We start from the raw sequence: 15,049 nt of genomic DNA, 5'->3' as shown, positions 1-15,049 counted from the left end.
AATGGAAAGAAGAGAACAGCAAGAATAAACAAGATGGGCCTATAGCCCCATTACAGTAAACTATCTGATTTCTTGAGAAGAAGATCAAAATTGTCGATCTAATCCTAAAGAAGAAAAAAAATCTTTAAACCCATTCAGCTCTAATCTCTTAAAATAATATTAGAAAATAGAAAAACTAGTAAAAGTAGGGTCCATGATCCATTCTCTTTCGTTAGTGATGATAAAACTAAATTATGATACCTTTATTTGTACTAAAGATGTCCATCCTTATAAATTCTAGGTTGGAATTCTCTTTTAGGATGTATTTGAATGATTGGGCTGAAAATACTATTTAGTGGCTCAATCCACGAATCCCCAATCATCGCCCTTAGTTCAAAGATGTTACATATTTTTTTCCAAAAAAAATATGTGTAGTGTAAATAGTCATAAAAAATCTAAAATCTTACAAGTTGGGAATCTCAACTTTTACATTAACTTTTATTTTTAGTTGACTTGCTAATTTTTCTTACATTGAGGAATATGTACAGCCGAAGTCTTTCCTAAAAAAGAAAATTTTTATTTTGATTGGCTTGTTTTGAGGCATAAATGATGAAAATTTTCCTTTGATTGCTTGGTGCACTAAATCCTTCATGGATAGACATCATATTGTGCATCTCAAAAAGTTACTCAATTTCATAAAAAATATCACTAAATCGGACATCATATGGGCAAGTTAGGACTTTCAGAAATTTAATGCACGACTTGGCTTTCCTATGTGGCGAATCTTGCTCTTAAACCCTATGGCTAGTCGGATATGATGATCCTCTTGGATTAACTGCTAACACTCTTAGGTGGGCAGAAGTTGTGCTAGAGGTTTAGAGATTAGGGAACAGCTACCATAACTAAGCTAGGGTTAAAATTTGCAATTGATAAAAACACTTTGATTGCATTCTCCGAGCATGCCATCTCACTGTTAGAGCAAGCTAACCCTAAGATTTCCTCAGAAGTTTGATAATCTTTTCCTTCTCAATTTCATACATAATGATAATAAGGATGAAAGCCTAGCTTTGCAACTGATCGATCTCTAGAGCTTGCCCTAAATACCTGTTGGGATCAAACCGAATCAACCTTCAAGATTATAGACTGATCTAAATACACAGACTTAATAAAACAGAAATAGAATCAAGTTATCAAACCAGGCAAGAGCACGATTTTACGTGGTTCAAGTTCATAAAGAACCCTACATCCACGGGACTCAGCCACTAAGCAATTACCATACAAAACAAGATTACACCCTCAAGGAGAAAGTTATTCTCACAGCCTCACGATACAAGATTTCACTCTCTAGACTTAGCACCAAAGCAAAACCTCTCAAGAGCTCACTTCACAAATTCCAGTACACCCAATGTTCTCACTATCTTTTTTCTGAAGCAAATAATAGAATAACTAACTAACAACTTTAGGTGCCAAGTCAGTAACTAATTAGAAAAGAGTTATAAACTAACTAACTGAAAAAACGGTTACAACTAACTTTGTTTGTAAACCACAACTCATAAACCTCCACCTTGGTTTACAAACAAGTGATTTTCTATTGTAGTTGCTTCCATGTCCTTATTCATCTTTATCAACCGACTTCAATCTGGACCAGATCTAAGTAATGTTTAAACTTGGCCAACGAAACAACCTTAGTTGCCATATCTACAGAATTATCCTCTGTAGATACCTTTTTCAAACTGATCAATCCGCTGCTCACAATGTCTCTGATGAAATGGTGTCTCATATCTACATGCTTGGTTCTTTCATGATATACTGGATTCTTGCAGAGTTGAAGAGCACTCTGACTATCTGTATATAGTATTGCAGAAGAACTTATCACCCCAAGTTCCCTAACCAAACTCTGTAACCATAAAACCTTTTTCACAGCTTTTGTAGCAATAATATTTTCTACTTCTGTTGTAAACAAAGCCACAATAGATTGCAACTATGATTTCCAGCTCACAGATCCTCCACAGATGGTAAAAATATATCCAGTAGAAGATCTTCTCTTGTCCACATCCCCAGCATAATCTAAGTCAATGTACCATAGAATACCTTCCACACTATTAGCTCCACCAAACCTCAATCCCACATTCACCGTACCTTTAAGGTATCTCAGTAACCATTTCACCCCTCTCCAATGCTCATGACCTGGATTTTTCATATACCTGCTAAGTACACTGACAGAATAAACAATGTCAGGCCTCGAGCACACCATAGCATATATCATTGAACTAATAGCATTAGCATAGGGGACTTTAACCATTTGTTCCTTCTCTTCATTAGTTTCAAGACATTGAGTCACAAAAAATCTGAAGTGACCTGCTAAGGGCACACCAACAGGTTTAGACTCTTGCATAGAGAATCGTTTCAAAACCTTCTCTAGATAACTCTTTTGAGACAAAAATAGCTCCTTCTTATCTCTTTTTCTCTTGATCTCCATACCTAAAATTCGTCTTGCAGCCCCAAGGTCCTTGATGTCAAATTTTGAACTCAGCAGACCCTTTAGCTTTTGAATCTCAGGGTTCTCTTTGCAAGCTAGCAACATGTCATCTACATAGATTAGTAAACATATCAAGTTGCCACTTTCAAGTCTTTTGAAATAGAAACACCCAACATAATTGCATCTCTTGAAACCAATCTTAATGACAAAGCCATCGAATTTCTTATACCATTGTCTAGGGGACTACTTCAGTCCATATAAGGACTTTTTAAGTAGGCGCACTAAATCCTCTTTGCCTGGTTCCTTGAAACCTTCTGGCTGTCACATGTATATCTTTTCTTCAAGATCTCCATGTAAGAAAGCTATTTTGACATCAAGCTGCTCCAACTCCAAGTCATACTGCACAACCAAAGCCATTAAAATTCTGATTGAGGTATGCTTGACTACAGGAGAGAATATCTCATTATAGTCAACCCCTTCCTTTTGTGTATAGCCCTTGGCAACAAGCCTGGCTTTAAATCTCATTGGCTCAGTAGCTGTTGCACCTTCCTTCTTCTTATACACCCACTTACAACCCACAATTTTTTAGTTTTCTGGTTTCTTAATCAAAATCTATGTCTGATTCTTATTCAGAGATTCCAACTCATCAATCATAGCTACAATCCATTTCTTGGACTCTTTACTTTCAACAGCATCCTTGTAAGAAGTTGGCTCTTGTTCTTCAATCTCTAAGGCAGTCATAAGGGCATAAGAGATCAAATCTGCAAAACCATACCTAACAGGTGGTTTTATAGCCCTCTTAGTTCTATCTCTAGATAATTGGTAGTTCAAGACTGATCTTGATCCATCTGCTCTCAACTCCACCTGATCCTGTGCTCCAGCTGAACTAAATTCTGTGGTTCCTTGGTTATTGGGTGGATCTTCAGTAACACCAGGTTGAGATACATGGTGCTCATAGTCAATTTAGGATGGAAACTCCACTTCAAACTCAAAATACTCCTTGTCTGGTGAGGATATACTCCTCTCTGTACTTTCAGCCTCATTACCTGCATTGTTAGTCCTCAAACAAAGCATTTCATTTTCATTAAAGATTGCATCTCTATTAATAATGATCTTAACCCCACGAGCATCTTTCACCCATAATCTGGACCCTTTAACACCTTCTGGGTAGCCTAAGAACACACACTTTAGAGATCTAGGCTCAAGCTTTCCTTCACTTTAGTGTACATAAGCTGTACAACCAAAAACTTTGAGATTTCTATAATTTGTCATTAATTTGTCAGATTTCTTTGCAGTATTTTGGACAATACCGGGCTTGTAGCAAGCTGTTTCTGTAGCTGGAATTATGGATTTGAGCTTGAAAAAATATTGGCGCTTGAATAGAATCAGAAACATAATTAAATTGAGATTTGTATATAAGTTGATGGCATCTTAACTTCTTAAAAGGGCTCTTATATTTTTAAAATGCTGTGCTTGGGGTAGAACAAAAGTTTTGACTGTTTGGGTTAAATTTAGCATAATGCCAAAAGAAAGGCATGCGGAAGAATATTGTTGGGCATGGTACAAGACAGATATGTCAAATACTGTATGCACTTTGTTATGATTATTATTTTAGAGACCTACTTGCATGACAAAATTATATTTAAAACTAAGGATGAGTAAACTAAACAAAAAAGGACATTTTTTATTAGTATATCCCCTTTTATCTGATCTGACTTTTGACATGTTTTTCATTACTTTGTTATCATTTGTCCTATGTAAAGTTTTTCTTTTAATTTTTTTTTAATCTATATTAGAGTGTAGATCAGTATAAGCTTCCACTCTTGGCGACAACAGCCAAAATCTTGACATCAAATGAGCCAAGAGATTCCACAGAGTGGCACTATGAAATATGACTTGGCCATGTAAAGTGCTTGTGGGAATTGTGTGCTGATGTGTTATGTTCGGATGGAATAGAATATATGTTTACATTTGCATTATTGGTGGAGAAGGAAAACAAAAAAAATCTGTTTCTTCTTTGAATTATGAGATAAACACTAGTGTGAGAACCATTCCTTGATCCAAGCATCAATCCTCTATAGTTTCAGCATCTCAAACCTATGAGGTTGGGTTCCAATTATTAGTGTAGGAAATCAAAATATTATACTTATGGTTGGGGTTTCTTTTCCATATCCGATAGATGCTATACTTATTGGATATAACCCACCAATTCTTCTTTTTTTTTTTAAAGTTTTCTTCTGCAAGGCTTCCCCAAGTCTCTGTCAAAATTTTTAGCAGACAAATGACTGAAAATGATTCTAGGCGTCAGGAAAAGATATGTTGTCCTGTCACAAGAATAACTGGTGTGAAAATAGAAGGGAAGAAGTGCATTGATAGCTCAAATGCCACTGCATGGAAACTGAAATAGCTTACTGAACATTTACATGCAACTAGATTGTAACTTTCCCTGCTGATTATAACTTACTAATCTCATAACTTTGAATTACTGAGCCATTTAGGGAGTGCACATCACACATAATCTGATTTGGCAGAAGGTAGCCGTGTGCATTGTCTTCTCGCTCTCCTCTCCATTGTAGGCCAAAAGGGATAATCTGAAGCAGTCTCATTGCTGAGCATGAGATGTGGCATTTAGACCAGTCCTTTCTATGTTCATATCTTGCTTCTTCTTGAGGAAGTTGGAGTACCAAAAGGCAGAGAGCTTTGGAACCCTTTCACGCTTCACATCATCAAAATCCACAAAGTAGAGCCCAAAGCGTGATCTATACCCAGCCAAGAGCTCAAATACATCTAAAAATGACCACACAAAGTATCCTCTCACATCTGATCCATTCCTGCAGAAATGAACAAGGTGTTTAAAAGGTTTACAGCCTAATTTTTCCTACTCTTTGTTTTGGTGGCTTGTAGTGTATATCATCAAGACAGCAGCGTTACCTGACAGCATCTAGAGTGCTTCCAATGAAGCCACTCAAGAAATCTATCCTGGCAGTGTCATGGATTGTGTCGTTAAATATTCCTACTCCATAACCTGATGGCAAAAATGCATTGTTGCAGACATAGACATCAGACATTCAAGCATCACCTCAGACACTTAGGGTGGTTGACACATTCAAAAAGTATGGTTTATGAGGGTATAAAAACTTCAAAAAAAGGTTTTCCAGGACATATTTTAACAACTGTTTGATTTTTGAAAAGTTGAAGATTTTAGGAGGTGCCTCGTGACCTTGGAAGCAGACTGACCATTTTCTTGGATATAAATGGGAGGATTTCCATAGGCTTCTTTAAGATACTCCAACATATATTCCAGCCCTTGTGGATCTGCTGGTGCAGGAACTGGGATAAGCTGATTTAACACCTGAGTCAGCCACAAGAAGCAGTGAACTAGTAACCAGCATTCAATAAAGGAATCATTTGCACTTTTACCTGATCAGTGGGTGTTATATTCTTTGATACTGCAATGAGATATCAGCCATTGGTTAGAGTACAGTCCACATAGTCTCCATCAGCCTATTACCAATGCAAGGAAACCAAACCTGTGAATTTTGCAAAGATATCTGCATTGTAGTCTCGAAGATCTGTCCTGGAACCATTGGAGTTATCACTGACATATGCCGAAAAATAGTGATTCAGACCAACAAAGTCGAATGAACCCTTCACTTGTTTGGACTGGTATTTGTTGAAGGATGGTAGCCTTGAACCGGCGTTTTTCTTCATGACCTCAGGGTAGTCTCCAAATACTAGGGGATTTATGATCCTGAAGTGGATGCTAGGAGGTCAGCTGCTTATATCCATATCAGTGTGGGTACTATACATGCTATTCCCTTACCAGCCTATCATGAAGTCTAATGATCTTTGGGCTGCTTGAACATCTGCTGTGGAGTTTGTAAATGCATAAGCCCAGAAAGTATACACATTCAAGCCTATCCAGCCATTTTGCATAACCTGAATTTAAGGATGTCAGCAGCATTGCCTCCCTTCTTTCTTGATCTAAAGCATGCAGTTTTAATGAAATTTGATAGACTATTATGTGGATATTGTTCAAATAAAATGATAGTGTTGTCAAGAAGAACTGAGTAAAACTACATAGTGCTGTATGCATGAACTGAAAATTCTTCATAAATATTGACTTTGAACTAGGATAGAAAGGAGGAGGAAACCTCACTCAGAAGCTGTGAGAACAAAATTCATAGAAGCTCGGTATAAGGATGTCTTGTGCAGTGGGTTTGAATGGCAAGGAATGAAAACTAAAAGTTAACCAAATTAGTAGCCTCTTAAAGCTCGTTAGTCATAGTTATAGGCAGAATAAAAGTTATAGGTTAATGGTCATATTTAGCCTTGCGCTTCAAGGTGTTAAACAAGTAGATGTCTTCAATTTTTGTTATGATACAACATTTCAATGACTTGCTTGTGGCGTTTTCGATGCTGTACCAAATTCGGTATCATTAGAGTAGAGCATTTTCCTGGAGAGATTATGACCTGAACAAAACATTCTTTGGATAATCAATGAAGAGATGAGAGCCATCCTGTTTTAAATTTTTAGTCACTAATATCTTTTGAACATTCATTATAGTAGATTCTTTATTTAAAAAATGTGACACCTGTTTTCGCCACACGCAGATAATTCACCCCTATTACAATCATGTATATGAACTGTACAGATAGAGTCTGTCTATGGTTCTATAATATACGTATTTAGCATGTTTTCTTGGAGGGTTCAACACCTTTGCAACTGCATAAATTTGGAAGCGTGTCCTCACAATTATAAAGCATTCACTCAAACACTTCTGCTTTTCCATTCTGAAAGATAGATGTATGTTGATAGAAGCCTGGCCCCTTATGGAAGTCACTAGAATTGATACTTAATTTAAGAAAATGATTTGAACAAAATGACTTACTTGATATTTAGTCCGATACAGTGTGACAGCTGATGCATGTGCCAGTAGGGCATGGTGAGCCACGATGTATGGCTCTACACTGGAATTGCCTGCTATACAATTGATGCCAAATGGATAAGAACACCGATTGGGTGGGAATGCTCCGCTGTCATAGGCAGCAATCGCCATGATGTTGGGTTCTATAATGGTGGTCCAGTGGGAAACTCTGTCACCAAATTCCCTAAAACACACATCCGCGTATGCTGTGAAATCATCTCTGTTATTAATTTGAAGGGGTTAGGACATTAGATCACTTGCATTTTGGTAGGAAAGTTTAGAACATCAAATAGAAAAAGGATTACACAATCTTAGGACTCAGCCATCCTCGGTACTCATCTTCAAGTACTTGGGGAAGATCTAGATGATAGAGTGAAGCATGTGGCTGAATTCCTATATCATTCAGAAGAAAACAGAACTGAGAAGAAGATATAATCAAATGCAGTTCATCTTAGGAGCACAGGTTTGACATCTCCGGTATCTATGGTACGATATTTACACTTAAAGAACTGACACCTGGTTTCAGTTCTCATCCTCCCATAAATATGCATATAGTGAGATAGTCTTTACGTGATGTTGAAATATCAGGCATTATTTATGTGATGATGATGTTCTATTTCTTGTCCAACTTTATGCTGGATTTTTTGATAGTACATTTATTTAACTGTCATCCATCTGATTTTCAGGAAGAACCACTCCTGACTGATGTTATCTTAGTGGAAATTGAGCACCATTTTAAAGGGCCGGCATCATCTTGATCCATAGAGTGACACCTGCTTGGTATGGTTAGTCTTCCCTATAAATTTGACTAATTTGAAAGGTGAGAGAGGTATGTTGTATAGTGTGGCTAATTTATCAGAAAGTTACTGAAACTGTCGTTTATGGAGAGGCTGAGCAATCTTTAGAGCTTTTGATAACTTAATTGATATGTATTTCCCATTGTTGATCTCTTGTGCCTTCTTATGGTATCACGCACACAACAAAGGATGCATGGCTTTAGAATTTTGTGACTTCGTAATTTTGAATTTCGTTTATCAATAAACTAAGGATAAGAGCAAATTAGAACAAACTGAGCTGACCATGTTTTACCAGCTCGTTGATGAGATTGTTATAAAACTCAAGGCCTTTTGGATTGACAGCTCCTCTCCCATCTACAAAATAAGAGACAGCACACAAGTAAGGAACATTTTTTATGGTGCACACCCGTAATCAGAAGCATTGGTTTGTTTGTGATACTTGGGAGAAGTCTTGACCAAGAGATGGAGAATTTGTAGGCCTCCAGTCCTGTATCTGTCATAAGCTTGACATCTTCCTGAAAGATTACATTGGACGTTAGGAAAGTGTCACAAACAATCATAGATTCACATCTTTGCTGCAAAACTTTGATGCATGACTTTACATCTCAATTCTTCAGACTGTTTTGTTTTTTCCTTGAAAAAATGTGATCACAAAATCTAAGTTACTATGCATTTAGAAGATGAGACCCACAGTTCACCATTACAAGATGCAAATAATACTATCGAGGCATGGACCATAAATTACTCCATATATTTTACTCTTCGACCAAACAACAAATTTCTCCGAGCTCTCCTAGTGAAGGTGTCCGCAACCGTACATCCTCTTTGGTAGTTGGCCGGCCGTTGGACCCCTCTGCCTCCCCCTCTCTCTCTCTCCCTCCAGTCCTCCCTCTCTCTCTCTCTCTCTCTCTCTCTCTCTCTCTCTTGCGCTCTCCTCTTGTTCTCTTCCTATCTTCCTCCCTCTTCCCTTATTTTTTTTTGATACCGTTGCTGATAAGATTTCTACACCTATCTCTCAACTGGCCCTCCAAATCTACCCATTCTCTCATTCCTTTTTCTCCTCTTTTTTCTCTCTTCAATGTGAATGCCTCCCATTAGTTTCAACTTCCCTTCCTTCCCCTCTCCCTTCTCTCTTTACGAGAGCTCAATTAGTAGATTGCTTTACGGACGTCAATGTCCTAGTTGTGCTCTTTCTTAATGCTTTTCAGCGGCTTAGGCCCTGTTTGGGGAGCTTTTGAAGGGCCAAAAAACTTTTTCAAGGTAAAATTTTCGGAAAGCTGTTTCAGCTTTTGCGGGAAGCTGAAAATAACTTTTGGGGAGAAGCTCTAATTTGGAGCTTTCCGAAATGCTGTTTTCAGCTTTGTCGGGAAGCTATTTTTTTGACCAAAATACCTCCATTTAAATCACACTTTTTTTCCTCAAAATCCTTATCCCGTCTCTTCCTTTCTCCCTTTTCCTCTCAATCTTCTTCTTCCTTTCTCTCTATTTGTTAGAGTGATAAATGGTCATTAGAAGGATGAAAAATAAATTTACACTAATAATTATAATATTTTATATATTTATTATTGTATTATACTATAAATATAATATTATATTACATTATATCATTATGCATTGATATGTTATTTAAATAATTTAATATTATATTAAATTATTATTCTATAATACATAATGTTATAGTACTATATTATGATAATATTATATTACATTATATTAATATTATACTATATCATATATTTATATATTAATATATATTTTATTTTATTATGCTCTGTTATATAATACTGGTAATGTCCTTTATGATCATTTTGTCACACAGAAGTACTTTCTCAGTTTATTTACCAAACACATGTTAAAGTGCCACAGCACTTTAGAAATGTAGCTATCAAACAGCAAACAGCTTTTTATAAACACTCTGCTTCAAACAGCTCTACTTCTAACAGCTCTACTTCCAAAAGCTCTACTACTAACAGCTCCTCCAAACAAGGCCTTAATCTGCGTGCTTATCTATGCACTAATCTTTGGTGAGTCAACCAGCAGCGAAGTAGACTGCAGTCAAAATTTGAATTTTTAAGTTTTAAAATTTGAATGAGGTATATGGTTTGTATGGGAGGTATTTTGAATTTTAAGTTTTGAATCTCAGAGTCTTATCTTAGATGGAAGTAAAAAAATTTTCCAGCTTTTGTGCTCTTCTCTTCTTGTACTCCTTAATTACCTCTTAATGAAATATAGGATGGGTCTCCCTCCCTTTTCATCAAAAAAAAAAAAAAAGGACTCCATATATTCAAATAGAGTTATAATCTATAACCAGAAAAAATAGGTGCAACAAAGAGGAAAAGTTTGATGTGTATATAATTTTAACTATAATAGGATTTGAAGAGTCTTCATCAAAATTTTGCTATCATGAAGATAGAGCTCTTTTCCGTTCATCAATACACAAAAACGTCTTACTTGGTTATTTATGTCTTGTATTTTCACAAGGACCATTGACGCATGTGCAGTACAATGGGGAAGTGAAAGTCAAGAAAGAAGGATAAGAAGAAAGGGACCTTATTAATTCAAGTTCAGGCTGCATCTAATACCTGTCTAAATTTTCTCATAAAAAATGTAAATGTTCCAAACCTTTCTTCTTGTATTGGCCTGCAAAAGAATCATGCTATTTTTTTATGATAGACATTTAAACATACGCAGGCTGAAGCTCCACATAAGCCGAACTCTTGGCTTGGCTTGGCTTGATAGCTCGCAGTGGTTTGGTAATTCACGATTAAGCGCAACAAGAATATATATTGGGTTAAGTTTGAGCTAGGCTCGAGCTCAGTTTACTCTTATGGAGTTGTTCGATTCACGGAAAGAATTTTTCCTTGCTGTAATATTTTTACTGAGAAGATGATTTCTAGGAATATAATGGAAAATAGTTTTGGTATATTAATTTGATTAATCATGAGAAAGTAATATATTACAGAGTGACTTATGTTTGGTTCAGCCTCTACTTTTTTTAAAAAAGTTATATAAAATACCTATTATACTCTTAACAAAGAAAAAATCTTACCTATAGATTTTGATAACTTAAGGGTACTTTTAGAAAAAAAGAGCTCCAATTTTCAACTGGTGGGAAAGTAGCTTTCTTATGTCCTCCATGAATTTTTTTTCTTCATAAAATATGGTGACCTTATTTCCATGAAAATGCTACTTTTTGTTACACTTTTTTGTTTTTCCGTTGACCATTTTTTTTCCATTTTTTTTCCACGAATCAAACAAGTCCTCCATGTTAAGTTTGAACATATTTTTTTTCTTTTAAAGAAAACTTCTTGATCTTTGGATTTGTTTGGTTTGCAAAAAAAAGAAAAAAAGTAAGGTCAACGGAAAAAATATTACTTCCGGACTGATTGAAAATTGGAATCTTTTTCTTTTAGTAGGACTCTTAAGCCATCAAAATCTATCGGTAAAAATTTTTCCTTTATTAAGAATATAATAGATATTTTATATAACTTTTTTGGTAAAACATATATCCAATCAAACATAAGCCATTCTATAATTTGTCATTTTTTTCCGATCAACTAAATATGCCAAAACTATTTTTCTAAATATTATATTTTTAACAATATTTTTAAAAAAATATTTAAAAAAAATTCTGCCAAATAAGTTCTTCAACTCTCGCACGCTCAGGGTGGACTATGACGACATGCTCAGGGGACTTCGAGAGAAAGAAATGAAAATTTATAAATAAAATACCGCTCGAGCAGCATGGTGGAATCAATGCATGGACGGCCTTTAGATAGGACGTGACATACCTTGTATTTGTGGTACCCATCAGAAGCCACGTCACCGGTGCTCTTGTCTGGCATCTTTCCTGTCATGGTCGTGAACTCGTTATCGATAGTCAACCCTTTTATGGATGTGTGTATATATATATATATATATATTTGTAATTCAGATCCACATCTAATTAAAATCTTAAATCTAATTTTAATATTATAGTCAAAAATAGTCCAATATCATATTGCATTAGGATAGAGATCGAGTATTTAACAAATTGTTTTGCCATATTTTTGAATCATTTTTCAAAGTATTCTATTTCAAACACCACATATTGATATAGAAAAAATGATAGTTGTGTCGAGCATTCATGCAATCAGAAGAGTTTAAAAGTATAAACATTAAGTAAAAATATTGGCAAATGAGATGAGCATAAAGTTGGTGGAATAAGATGGGTTAAGATTTTTACTATTCTTTCCGATTCTATAACACTTAATATACTTTTAACCGAATAATTAATATAATATGGGAGAAGTATCTTACTTCCTCCATTCTAAAAAAAAAAAAAAAGTTTTACTATTCTTTACTTGATTTTTTTTTTCTTTTATGACCGACAAGAAAAGTTATAGATAAATATACATGTATGTACGTGTACGTGTATTTTTACATGTGCAAGTACATATATGCATATATTTGTATCTAAGCATATAATTGGTTTGGATTTGGGACAAATCCCAAATCCTATGGAGCAAGACTTTGGGTATAATTCTGAAATACCTAATCAAAAAAATTATTAGATGTATTTTTCATGCCCAAACCCATTGTTTTAGCAGGAGAGAGAGAGAGAGAGAGAGAGAGAGAGAAACCCTTTGCCGATAAATTGTTGTTTGCGAACCTGATCGGCCCCAGCAAATCTTAAATCTAAAAAATTCTATGATGTACACCTAACGTGAAAACCGATTGCACCGATCTTTCTGTCCTTTTCTCCGGCTAACAACAAATTAATCTGATGGCATAAAACCATGCCCCTCCCATGCATGCACCCAATCCAAGCTGAAAGAAATGGACTCACCTTCATGAGTAAACGTATCCCAGATGCAAGGACTCCTTCCATCCTCAGCTGCTGCTCCCTCCACCTACAGTTTAGAACGAAGAACCAGTATATTACTTGTCTCAATCTTGCTCATTATTCCCTCTCTCTCTCTCTCTCTCTCTCTCTCTCTCTCTCTCTCTCTCTCTCTCTTTGAGGAGCTTAAATCGAGAGAAAACTTAATTACCTGGTAAGCTGAGGTTCCAGCCCCAAAGACAAAGTCCGGTGAGAAGTCATCCCTGCTATATCGTGGTGCAGTTCGGCTCGAATCCACCTCCAGAGATGCAAACAGTAGGAGGAGCAACAAAGGAACGGTGCTCCCCCTCCTCATCCTTTTTCTTCTGTCGTGCCCCCCTTCAGTTGATGCGCAGAAGAGCTGGGCGAGAAAAGGCTATAGAACTCGCTCTTGTATATGGAATTCATGGGCGGCGTGAGATGCCGATTCAGTAGGGCCATGCGGTTGCCGACAACGAAACCCCCCCCCCCCCCCCCCCAGCGACAAGAACGTATGATCGGGCCCCACGCGATTGTGTTTTTTTTTTTCCTTCTAACACGAACAAAAACACTAGTAAGATGCGTTGTATTCCCGGTGCTCCTTCTATATTGGCCTTGGGAATTATGTCACGTAATGAAGCAAAGTGGATGGTAAAAGATTAATTAGGTTGAGAGAGACTTTTTGGAGTGTTATTTCCCGTAGTTACCATAACATTGCTCATAACCACCACAGGTCATGAAGCGTCCGTCAATTAGAGAGCTGCTCTTATGGGAGTTGGTAGCCAATTTTGTTTTTTTTTTATATATTATTTTTATGGCAGCCAACTTTGTAACTTTGTAAGTGTTAATAATTGCTCTGCTTTTATTTTTGACCGAATGATATAATATAATATTTGTTTTATTAGAATGAAAAAGACGGCGGTAGAGCCCGGCCTTCGGATTGCATTAGGTTTGCTAACTGAACGATAGATTGGTCCAACCATGAACCAACACAAACAGACAAAAAGAGATAACACGAAAAATGGAGCGATATACACGTGTTTTGTGCATGTCGGTTTATAGTTGGACTGGTCCACTAGCTCATCGGTGCTCCTGATCCAACTAAAATTACAATTGAAGGATGCTGAGATAGATGCTATTGGCATGAATCCGACATCTGCTATGGGGGAGCCACGATGGTGAGATACCATAGAATTAGCTACAAAAACAACAAATAATGTGGACCACCACCGTCTTTATGCCTTTTGATAAATCTACCTTAAGAGGGTATTTGGTATGGAGCGATCATCCTAAAATCAACGATGATGTGGGTAGAAGAGATCGAGTATCCAGGATCACCATATGTGGTTGCATTGCAGTGATTGATCCTATGTGGCATTGATCTTAAAACACCCCTTACTTCTCAAATCACCACCTAACCCAATGATTGAAAACCTATCCCTGAGATCGAGTATCCAGAATCATCCCAAGACAGTGATCTTGGATTGAAATTTGAAGACAAAAAAAACTCTTGGATCTAAAAAAAATTAGTATATCAATATATCTAATATTTTATATCAATATTACATAAATTATATTATATTGATATACATATTTATGATTTTGATATATACTATATTATAATATATTATCAATCATATTATTCAATCATAATTTTAAATTATAATACAAAAATATTATTGCACTTTATATTTGTATTATGAAATTATTTAATATATTACTTTTATTTTATCTTATTTTCTAATCAAAATAAATATTAATTTTAAAAATAAAATAATATAAGTATAAATAAAAAATAATTTATAATAATAATTAATGTATTTTATATATGCTCAATAATCTTGGATTCGTATGCAATACCAAACGTATTTATGGATATTCGGATATCTTTAGTCACTAGAATATTGCATGCCAAACATGATGATCTTTGATCATCAAAAATAAAATTATTTTGAAATAAAAATTATTAATAATCTAAAATTATTTTGATGAACTCATTTAGGCCATCGAATGCCATTAAAATTAA

At 35.7% G+C, this 15,049-nt stretch overlaps 1 protein-coding gene across 6 annotated transcripts; it reads right to left on the bottom strand.

Moving 5' to 3' along the window:
- Nucleotides 1–4,744: 4,744 nt before the first annotated feature.
- Nucleotides 4,745–13,426, bottom strand: LOC103715308 (beta-glucosidase 22-like). 6 transcript variants are annotated; one of them, XM_039124563.1, is made up of 13 exons: nt 13,217–13,425; nt 13,012–13,075; nt 11,975–12,033; nt 8,623–8,698; nt 8,466–8,537; nt 7,692–7,779; nt 7,351–7,606; nt 6,282–6,397; nt 5,989–6,209; nt 5,879–5,907; nt 5,696–5,810; nt 5,390–5,483; nt 4,745–5,289 (listed from the first exon to the last, which is right to left on the bottom strand). In XM_039124563.1, the coding sequence occupies exons 1-13, from the start codon at nt 13,358–13,360 to the stop codon at nt 5,061–5,063; spliced, it is 1,563 nt and encodes a 520-aa protein (XP_038980491.1). In that variant the 5' UTR covers nt 13,361–13,425; the 3' UTR covers nt 4,745–5,060. The 6 variants fall into 6 exon arrangements, 4 of the variants coding, with proteins under 4 accessions (XP_038980491.1, XP_038980492.1, XP_038980493.1 ...); XM_039124564.1 differs by having other exon boundaries at nt 5,696–5,798; XR_005510988.1 differs by having other exon boundaries at nt 4,799–5,289; nt 5,679–5,810; nt 13,217–13,426.
- Between the last annotated feature and the right edge of the window lie 1,623 nt (nt 13,427–15,049).

The sequence above is a fragment of the Phoenix dactylifera genome, chromosome 3, assembly GCF_009389715.1.
Source record: "Phoenix dactylifera cultivar Barhee BC4 chromosome 3, palm_55x_up_171113_PBpolish2nd_filt_p, whole genome shotgun sequence".
Classification (NCBI taxonomy): domain Eukaryota; kingdom Viridiplantae; phylum Streptophyta; class Magnoliopsida; order Arecales; family Arecaceae; genus Phoenix; species Phoenix dactylifera.
This window is presented reverse-complemented; position numbering and strand designations above follow the sequence as displayed.

Coding starts and splice junctions, on each gene's coding strand:
- LOC103715308 (XM_039124563.1), bottom strand. CDS start 13,360: ATGAGGAGGGGGAGCACCGTTCCTTTGTTGCTCCTCCTACTGTTTGCA. Junction 6,210..6,281: donor TTAGACTTCATGATAGGCTG/GTAAGGGAATAG, acceptor CATCCACTTCAG/GATCATAAATCCCCTAGTAT. Junction 5,290..5,389: donor AGCACTCTAGATGCTGTCAG/GTAACGCTGCTG, acceptor TCATTTCTGCAG/GAATGGATCAGATGTGAGAG.